We start from the raw sequence: 10893 nt of genomic DNA on the forward strand, positions 1-10893 counted from the left end.
AAACTCAGCCTTGATGCTTGGGTACATTGTACCCCTTGTACTACTGCTAAATCTGGTGCTATATAGTGTATGAAACACTTTTAAAAATGAGTGCATATTTTCTGTATACATAGAAAAGGGAATATAGAGTGAAGGCCGCCTCTAAGTTTTTTTAGGGGTGTTGGGAGGATGGGGTAATAATTTAATATTATAATAAGTATTTTAGTATTTACTACGATACATAGTTAAGAACTTGCCAGTAAATACCTTTATAATTTTAGGTGGATAAAATATAAGAACATGAATACTACTCCAAATAATATAAATAAATAAATAATAAATAATATAATAATAAACCTATAAATGTATTGAATTTAATAAACATAATATAGTGTAATGTGATAGATATTTTTAAAATTTATATCAGTTATCCTGTAGAAAACATTTTATAATTCATTTGTCGCCATTTAAATTCATTATAACTTTTTAAATGATCATAGATTTAATGATTTAAAGCTTTTAGGCGTTAACTCTAAGATTCAGTTGACCGTATTTTGTGAGCAAAAATACATATAAATAATCAGAATTTTTTACACTAAGATATTTTGAGATTGGATAATTTTTTTCATAAAGTGAGCAAATACTTACCTTAAGTATAAACTCCAAAGTCCAAGTAAATAACCTACTTAACTTATAAAGCATCAAAGTATTACCAGTAATAAAGTAAATCTATACTCAGAACCAACATATTATTCTGGTATTAGATTTAAACATTAAATAATGAATACATTTTTATTAGTTAAAATGATTAATAAAACCAACTCTGGTAGCACCTAGGTTATGAGACATATTTTTATTTCTTATATTATGCTAGGTATTGCCAGTATCGGCCATACCAAAGACAAATACCTAAAATTCCAAATGTCTACATTCTAAATAAAAAATCTAGTACATCGTTCATTGGTCATGACTCATTACTCATTACCAGGGCTTGGGACTTAAAGCATTTGCCTATTTTTATGGATTGGCTTAAAATGTAGCAGAGTGCTATGGAAGTGTATGTCATGTTAAAACACTTTCAATTATGAAATTTGAAAGTGCTTTTTTTTTCTTTTTTTCAACGATTTTTTAAAAATATGCTTATTTCCAGTTTTTCTGATTATTTCAGAAAATCCCTCGGAAATCTATAAACAATAATGCGAAATTTCTCGAAAGTGAAGTTTGATTTTTTTATAGTATAAAGATTTTATTTTTTATTTTTTATTTTTTTAGTTAGAAACTTTTCCTAATAATTTTGTTTCAATATTTTTGGTAGTCTTTAATTATATTGTTTTTAGCACAGTTACAAATTATGTCTAGTGCCTACTTTATTATTAAAAAATAAAGTTTTTTTTGATTAAATATTTTTGCTCAAATTTAACTATTTAAGTTTTTAAATGCTTATTTGAGTGCTTATAATGATGTTTTTAAGTGATTTTTTAAGCGCTATAAGTCTCGAGCCCTGCTTATTACATTATGAAGGAACTCTCCATTATTTCAATTAAATAAATTATAATAATATGTTATATAAGATAGATAGACACAACATCACATGTCATGATTGACAGAACCATATTCATTAAAAGTGTGAAGGGTAATCTATATTGGGTACATGATTTGTAATTAAAATAAACCCATAAAATATTGACTAATAAAATTATTCTGCGTTTATACAATCAGATTATAATTCTGAAGTATCATTTAAATGTTACTAAGTTAAATGGTTTAAAGATTATTAACTCATCTTTTATGCCACATTTAGTGAATTTGTGACATTTCAGCATTAAATATTTGTTTGAAATTTAAATTCAATTGAAAATAAAGAATCAGTTGTATTGATAAAAAAGTGTAAAATTCTATACATTTTTCTTTAACTATAGACTTGTTAGCTAAAGTTTCAAGTTGTTCATAATGCGATAAAACAACTAATGGCTAAATCAAGTTCATTTTTGAAAAATCTTAAAGATTTTATGTAGGTAACTAATAAGATAGATAAAATAATTATATAATAATATTCTTTGTGTTTGTACTTCAAGATAACTAGTAATTTATATTTTTTCTTAACATGTAATTAATAAGATAAAACACTTTTGAGGACAAGCCACTTCTTTTTTAGTTTTACATTTGTAATGTATATTTTTTTTTTTTAAGTATAATAAATGTAATATAAATAAACTTAGATTAGATTTCTAAACACCCATTTTGCTCCATATTTGAATATTAGGTATGACAATACTTAAAATTAAATGTATACATATATAAATAAGTGTTTATATTATATTTTAGTATAATTTATGAATATAGTTATACTATTACACGATTTTGTACTGTAATATAAAAATTATGAATAAAAAATTGTTACATAAAATGGTTACATACCTTAAAAATGAGATAACGTATTTTAATTATAAATAAAAATAATATCTTTATAAATATAATAATTATTATAATAAAAATAACCTATGGTAATAATTGCACTGTTGAAGTTATAAAAATTAATTCGTAGTTTAAACTCATTTTAACATACAATTGATTAGTCGATATTCAACAAGTACTGAGATTAAAAAAAAATTCATCATATTTAGTTAAACGATTTCTATCATGCATCTCTGAGAAAATATATTGTTTAAAATAGGAATTTACATAATACATCTAGATTAATAATATTAAATAACAAAAAATGATTCTAAGATAATAATGCTATTTTACTGTCAACATCATGTCTAATTTCCTCATTTGGTATTTTTATGCATCCTATACAATTGTTTGTACTATTGTGTACATCTAGAACCAGTAATGATGCTGTACTGCAAGTCAAATAACCTAAGTCTAACAACATATTCAACAAATAATCTAATGATTTCTTAGTAAAAAGGGGTTCAGATGGATTAAAAAATGGAGGGGGGATTGGATAAGTTTTTGATTCTGTAGAATTGTATAACATAACCACGATATTTTCATTAGCAAGTAATTTTTCCATTATCGGTCTAATACTTGGTACCGAAATGTTACAAAAAAAAGTTCCAAAGTCTCGCCAATAGTTATCAATTCTTCTACGTTTTAAAACATTTAAAACTGACCACATGCAATATATTTGCTTCTTTGTTTTTGTAAGTATATCAATTTTATTATATGCACCGTAATAAGCTTTTACTTCTTCTATTGTCGTTACAATTTTAAATTCCGGTTTTTTGAAAAGATATTCCAACTCATTATTAGTTAATCCAAAGTAATCAGTAAACCTATGAAAGTTAGAAAATGGTTGTATTTCTATACATGATGGCACTAGGCCATGAATATTATAGACTGATTTTCCAGTCACAAATGTTTGATAAACATATTTGTTGTTTTTCAAAAATACTAAAATTCGCCTCAAAAACACAAAAATATTTTTATATTCTGGAACCAATGTCTCTGCTACTATACCTGTCATTGTTAACGAGTCAAGTTCATCAATTAGTACAAAACATGGCTTATTATAATGCTTTGTTAAAAATTTACACAATGATCTGAGACCAAGTGAAACATCGTTATAATTGATCTTTTTATAACTTGCACAACCGCACCATAATTTACACAGTTTTCTTTCTTCACTACTCAATTTTTTACTTGTTTGTAAATACATATGTAATTCAAAGGATTTGTGAACTATTTCTTTATATTCTTCAATAACACTGCTATAAGAATTGATAACATTTTCTGTTTTAAAATTTGCATACATAATCGGATGTTTTCCAAAATGTTCATTCATTATTTTAGCTTCCTTGCTTATCTTAAGGTTTTTAAATAGTTCGTAATTACTCGTATCTGTTACTGGTTTCCCTGACTTTGCCTTAGTAATTGGTTTTCCCAAAGAGTCTACCTGAATTTCTAAGAAGTATTTAAGCATACTTAGATTTGTTGATTTGCCATATTTGTGGGGAGCCGTGATTACTGTTCCTTTAATGTTCTTGTTTTGAAATACTTCCTTAATCATCAACGTTTTATCTACAAACCCTGTTGTTTGAAGAATTTTGGGAAAATCAGACGAGGAAAAATTGAAAATTGCATCGTCTTTAAATGAAATGATCTACAAACGTGGACATTTCATCAACATTTAATATAAGTAATTTATATTCAAATTTATATCCTTATAATTTGTTTGGTTAAAAACTTACCTCTATACTGCTAATGATCCTCTGGATTGATACTTCACAATTAGCGCAGGTAGGACAGCGAGATGATAACTGAAAATAAATAAATACATATTTTATGTGAAATGTCTACAATGATAATTAGGTATTAAGTAAATTAGGTCTTAAACTAGAAAATATTTTTTCTGCAACGGTAATGTATGTGCACTTAGTACAAAATCAAAAACATCTAACAAATCATCAACAACTTTTTTAGTTTTTTTAAACCCTACATTATTAAACAAAATATAAATATACCGTGTATATCTGTGAAAATAAAATATACTTTATCACTCACTATCCTGTAAATATTTTTCAATTCTGTTAAACTAGACTAATGGATCATAAATTCTTATGACTTATATTTTTTTTAACTCATTTATTTTGCACATACGCAGCACAATTTAATTTTTTTTAATAGTAACACCTAATTTGAATATCATTTTCTAATTAATTTTTTTTTCCATCAATTTTGATCATTCAACAAAGTGTAAATAAAAATGTATAGTATTGTTGTTCTGAAAATACATGTTTTTATAATAAATTAGGTATATAATTTCATAATGTATAATAATAAAATAAAATAAAAATTCATAAATTGTAAATAATTTATTACTTTAATAATAAATGTATAATGTTTCATAATATGATGTTAAGAAAAAAAATATAAAAAAAAAAAATTCAAATTTCATACATTTTTAAAAAAATTATACCTAACTAAAATTTTGCCAATTTTGGGTTAAGAATAAAATTTTATTGATCAAAATTGCTTGAAAAAAATTGATTGATTCAAAAATGATATTCAAAATGGGGGATGTCAGTTCAAAAAATACTACAAAAAATTGTAGGTCATAAGAATTTATGATGCATAAGTCTAGTTTAGCGTCCTGCAAACAGAATTGAAAAATATTAATTGAAGGGTAATGAGTGATAAAGTGTACCCTATTTTCACGAACACATGGTATACGTTAATTTACTAGGAAGATAATTTCCACAAACAAAGCTCATTTGCAAAGTATGAAAATTACTCTGTGAATATATTCTATTTTTTCAAAATAATGTATAATTGAGATTAGATAAAATAATGTTGAAATATTTTTGTATATTATATTTTCATGTTCAAGTATTTAAGTTTTAATGGTATTTTTATTTAAATTAATTTGTTTGACATTTTTATTCGTGTATAATTGAAACAAAGTTAAGCAAAGATATTAATTCAAATTACTATTATATTTATTACGATAATCTATAATATATTTACTATTTATTATTTATACATTAATACTGTATTACTGTATAAGTATTTTATTTTTATTTATATACTTTAAGATACAATTAGCTTCAAGCATTTAGGCAATGAGTTATTAAGATTAACAATTTATCATTGTTTAAACAATGCATTACAGCATTATTACCTACTTGAAAGTGAACTGTTTAAGTTATCATTTGAATTTATAAAAATAATTTATTAGTTTTTTTTTTATGTCATAATATAAATACTGGGGACCCTGTATGCTCGGCCAAATATACCACTAGATGTCAGGACATAACTTATAAGGAAAATTATAAACAGTAAAAATATTAAATAGATAAATATGAAAATTAAAAAGGTAATAAAATAATATTGATTTGAATATTCATTAGGTACTTACAAAGTCTTCTGAAACATTTAGTATTTCTGGTTCAAGTTCATCATTGATGTCGAAAAGTAAATATATAGTATTCCACAAACTGTTGATACGTTTGGTTAAAATTGAAATCACATTATTAAGCACTGTACAGCATTTCATTTCTCTTGTTTTACTCTGCATTTATAAAAAAAATGTGAAAAAATATACAAACTTGATAAAGATGGTTTGGTAAATATAAATAGGAACACGCTTACATCAATTTTCTTGAGCAAAGAGTCAAATAACTGCAATTCAAATTTTAATTGTCCCATCATATCATTTTTACTAACTGTCCCTTTAGCAATTTTAATTTCAATTTCTTTACGGTTAATATTCATGTCTCGTAAATATCTAAAATTAACATTTAGAAATATGTATGTTAGGTAATATATAAATGTAACATCTATAGTACACTGAAACTTACAGTAATGGAACAGTATTAGAAGCATTAAAAGTCATATTGAAACATCTTTCGAAACCTTCAAATTTTTCTCCCATAATTGATGTTGATTATTCTATTTTATAAACAATATAAACAAATAGAATAGAATTTCAAAAGTTAAAGTGCAATATACATATTTTAAATAATTATGTGAACTAGCATAATATTATAGTTATTATTATGTTGATTACATTTTTATTTTTTTATAATAGACCAGTATGTATACTGTATAGATACTTAGGGTGTAAACATATTTATAGTGCTATTATACCAGTCACCAGCTAATTTAATAATAGGCCAATATTTATTTTATGTACAATTTAAAGTAGCTACTATAGGGTAGGTTGGTCAAGATAAATACAAATATGTATGTGTATACATATAAATTTCCAGGCCCTTTTGTACACTGTTCAACTGCTTTGTAATGCAAATCTCAAACCAATCACTCATTGTTGACTGTATTGTGCAACTGGTTTCAAATTGATTTTAATGCGCAAATGCACGAGAACGGTTGGAAACTGGTTTCTAAGCGGTCTTGTTTCAGTTGACAAGAGTGCGGCTACCATGGATGCGCTAATTAACCAAATTATTGTTTGGACAACAACTAACTAACAAGTTCAAGAGTATCGTTCCAAAACAGTTGTATCCTGTATGTCTATTTACTGTTAAAGTAGCTGAACGTTTTAATGTTTTAATAAAGAAAATAGAAATAGATAATATTATGTTACCTGCCTACTTAAAACCATAAAACTATTAGGAATCTCAGTTATTTCACATAAAATCTTTATCTATACGCTCGATTAGTGCCGATTATCAAATGTTATAAATTGTATCAACTGGATAGTTTGGATCCAAACAAACTAAGATGCCTATTTAAAATGTATACAAAATAAATTATTAAATTAATCTTGTTTGTTAAAACAATTTAAAACAGTTAAGAGCATTTTTTTTATTTTGCATTTTTCTTTTGTGAATAGATCTAATAGATTTAGCTGTTTTAAAAGACTACAACTTACGAAAATTTTTATTTTATAAACAATTCAAATGTGTATTTTGTTTTGTTTGGATCCAAAATGAAATGTTGATAAGGATTAATAACATACGTGACGTCACACTAATCGTCCGTATTCAAACGTAGAGATTATACGTATCAAACTTATAATGGTAAACATAAATTCGAATTAACTATAAAAAAAAAACTATGCAATAACTAATATTTCGTTAGGCGAGAAGTGCAGTACACACTATAAGAAGCAATTGTGGAAATGAAAAAAAAAAAATAATCATAAATTTAATGATATCATCTATTCGTTTTGTTATCTCTACACATTCCCACCATAAAAAAAAATAGGATGAGCACAGTGCACACGTGTGGAAGGCCATTTACGCTACAGGTAGTTGACATGGTCGATGGTCAATGATCATCAAATCAAATAAAAATAAATGTCGATAAAAACAGGTGTTCGTAAACTAAGTCTTAATTTCTAGGTGAAATGCACAATTTTAAAAAGGTTTTACTGTACACTGTCTATATTATATAGTACACTATATATTCAATATCTGTGTTCGGTTTCTAATGTACTGACATTTTCAGAATGGGTAAAAGTTTTACTACCTAATCGAATAAAAGTGTCACGAATAAAATTAAAAAGTTTTTTAACATAATGTTACGGATTAACTGTTCGAATTGTTGTCGATTTTAAAAATACGACGCGTGCAATCTAAACAATAGTGTTAGACGCGTAACGGCTATTGGGTACAGCCATTATACCAGTATTCAGTACTCAGTACTCACTAAGGTTTAATTAAAATCTATAGTATTTTATTGTATTTATATAGGTTTTATTATACCTGCTACGGTTTTATGACTTACTTGCGTCGATAGGAGAGGATAAACTGAGAAAAACGCAATTTCTATCGTCGACGGCGGTGGTTCTTGTCTGTGATGTATGCGACTACGAAAGGCCGACGAAAATCTGTCGCCACAAACTAGAATGCTGTCGCCTGGTGTCTTGTCCTGTGTGGCCGACCGGGCGCCCCCAAACGGCGGAATTTCGAACAACGGTCATATTATTAAGCAGGTAGGTACATCTTTGCCGAAAACACTGGGCGGTGGTCTGCACGGGGTGGTACATAACATATTTTTGGTGAAAGCCGAGTTATATCGTTTGTTAACGTGGCAATAGCAGGTAGCTGCGGACGCGCGCACACCCTCACCCCACCCGCTCCCTGCTCCGAGATTACCACTCACCACTAGTCCGCCCGCCGCACGCGGTATTTCATTCCTTCGGCGGGGTGGAATTCGGGCGGCTCCGTCTCAACACAAAAGATCGATTGTGCCCGAAAATAACAAGCAAGCGAGCGCGTGCGCCCTTGATACATTGTAATGATTACAATTGTATCCGACTATCCGAGTGGTTTTGAGTGCCTGTACACTTGCACACTCCTATACCAAGGACGAATAAGCAGGTAAAATTAAACCAAATATTGTGTATGTGTTATCCCTATAATAGTATACAACATTTTGTTATACGAAAAAAAATATGTATAACATATTATATAAAATATAAAATATATTCGCTTTCACTTGTATATAGCTGTACCTTTGAATTTGTTTTTGGTGGAAGAAGTAATGCTCGCGCTGTTCCCTATACCCGTGCTCTATGCAGTGGTTTAAATTTACCTATACCTAAAATCCAACAAGTATTTATGTAACGATTAACATACTTTGGATCGACCACTTATTATATCATCTTATTTTTTGAAAAACATTTTAAATAATGTGACATATATCATATTTTATGTGTTTAATGAGATATATATATATATATATAATTTCATTTACGTGCATGTAGTAAAATTCAAAGATTTTTGACAGTTTTTTCTATTTATTGTTTATCTATAAATAAATCATATTCTTTTCATATTTACAAATCTAATTTTCTCTATTTCCTTTGCATTAAGTATAAAAAAATTCTGAAAACTAGCAACAGGTTTCACAGATTATATCACTCGGCGTTCAGGACTGGTGTCCTCGGACATATACACCCTCTCTCCCCGCAAGAAATATGATTTCTTTTACCTTGACATAATTTTGTGATTTTTAATAAATTGCTCTATAGTAGTTATAGCAATTAGTATCATTATTAACATGATATTTTTTTTATCAAATATTTAATTATTTATTTTAAACAATCTATATTTTTAATTTCAAAATAAGAATCTGACAAGCCGAATACTTTATCGAAATAAAAACATATCAATATAAAAATATCGTATATTTATCAAATAGTTTTTAAATTGTTTAAATTATTGATAATTGGGGTCTGGGATAGAAGTGTAAAACTGAAGTAGACCACTATATCCTTATGGTTAAAAAAAATTAAAAAATTATTTTTTTAAATTTAAATATTTTTATTAATTTTTCACAGTTATCTATTATGAGTATATTTTTATTTTATTTGTTCAAATCTTTAAAATAAATATAATAACACTTGAACTCAAATTTTTTGTTTTTAACTAAATAAATTCTATTTGCTTAAACTTATTTAAATTATTTACCCTAGTGGCCTAGTTATGAAATGCCTTGTTAAATATTGCCTGAAATGCATATTACATGGCTTGGTAATTGATATAAAACAAGGCTTATGCTTTTATTTACATAAATGGCTAACTTTTAAGAATTAAATACTTCAGTTGTTAATTTATAGTTATTACTACATTAACTAAAGAATTAATGTATTAATTAGTTATAAATATATTTGTGTAACTAAATTTGAGTATATTTTTTTTCAAAAAGGGCCGGCATAAGTACAAGTTTCCCGGGCCGAATTTTTATCCCAATCCGTCCCTGGCTATATTGTATAACTAAATACTTCGTAGACACTCGTTTAACTTGAAATTATTGCATTCTCGACTTTGTCATCGTTCTATTATTTCAAATAATATTGTGCTACAATTATTTTACACGATAAATGGTCCACTGTATATATATATCTATATTCAACATTATAATGGATGACGTAATGAAAAGTGAACGTAATAAAACAATTTTTATTTCTAATGGTTACAAATTTCGGTTCCATAAAATGTTAAAGAATAAAGTCCAGCGGTGGACTTGCTCCTTAAGTACATGTAAGATGTAAGTGCTATTTGAAAATCAATAATTCCAACACAGTTAATGATAGTTTTGAAGATCACAAAAACAGTAAATCAGACGAAAAAACTTTGAACCGGTAAAAAGTTAGCAATAGTCTCAAACGAAAGTTATCGAAGATATTTCAAGTAAGCCATTTAAACTTTTACATTCCGAATTACAATGGGAAAATGTAAATACATTAACTTTGTCAGATACGGCTCTTATTAAAAGAAATATACGAAATATTCGATCAACTGTCCACACTAATTTACTAAAAACTGTAATTGAAACGTATGAAGTTATTAATAAAATAATAATTAAAACGAATATGGATGAACCCTTTCTAATGGTTAATGATCACGATAATAATATTATCGGATTTTCAACAACGTCCAACTTAATGGTTTTATGTGATACAAATACCAATACGATATACGTTGACGGTACTCTTAA

General features: G+C 26.8%; 1 protein-coding gene across 1 annotated transcript; it reads right to left on the minus strand.

The window, feature by feature from the left end:
* Positions 1-2562: 2562 nt before the first annotated feature.
* Positions 2563-8416, minus strand: LOC132925127 (uncharacterized). The gene is made up of 6 exons (XM_060989549.1): positions 8176-8416; positions 6285-6375; positions 6076-6211; positions 5843-5995; positions 4176-4244; positions 2563-4087 (listed from the first exon to the last, which is right to left on the minus strand). Exons 2-6 carry the CDS (start codon positions 6356-6358, stop codon positions 2705-2707), a joined length of 1815 nt encoding a protein of 604 aa, XP_060845532.1. The 5' UTR covers positions 6359-6375; positions 8176-8416; the 3' UTR covers positions 2563-2704.
* Between the last annotated feature and the right edge of the window lie 2477 nt (positions 8417-10893).

Source organism: Rhopalosiphum padi, chromosome 3, assembly GCF_020882245.1.
Source record: "Rhopalosiphum padi isolate XX-2018 chromosome 3, ASM2088224v1, whole genome shotgun sequence".
NCBI classification, from domain to species: domain Eukaryota; kingdom Metazoa; phylum Arthropoda; class Insecta; order Hemiptera; family Aphididae; genus Rhopalosiphum; species Rhopalosiphum padi.

What these genes read in the sequence shown, in the direction of transcription:
- LOC132925127 (XM_060989549.1), bottom strand. Translation starts at nt 6,358, where the DNA reads ATGGGAGAAAAATTTGAAGGTTTCGAAAGATGTTTCAATATGACTTTT. An exon ending in TAAATGTTTCAGAAGACTTT is followed by an intron (nt 4,245 to 5,842) that starts GTAAGTACCTAA and finishes ATTTATTTTCAG; the next exon opens with TTATCATCTCGCTGTCCTAC. An exon ending in GGATCATTAGCAGTATAGAG is followed by an intron (nt 4,088 to 4,175) that starts GTAAGTTTTTAA and finishes CCACGTTTGTAG; the next exon opens with ATCATTTCATTTAAAGACGA.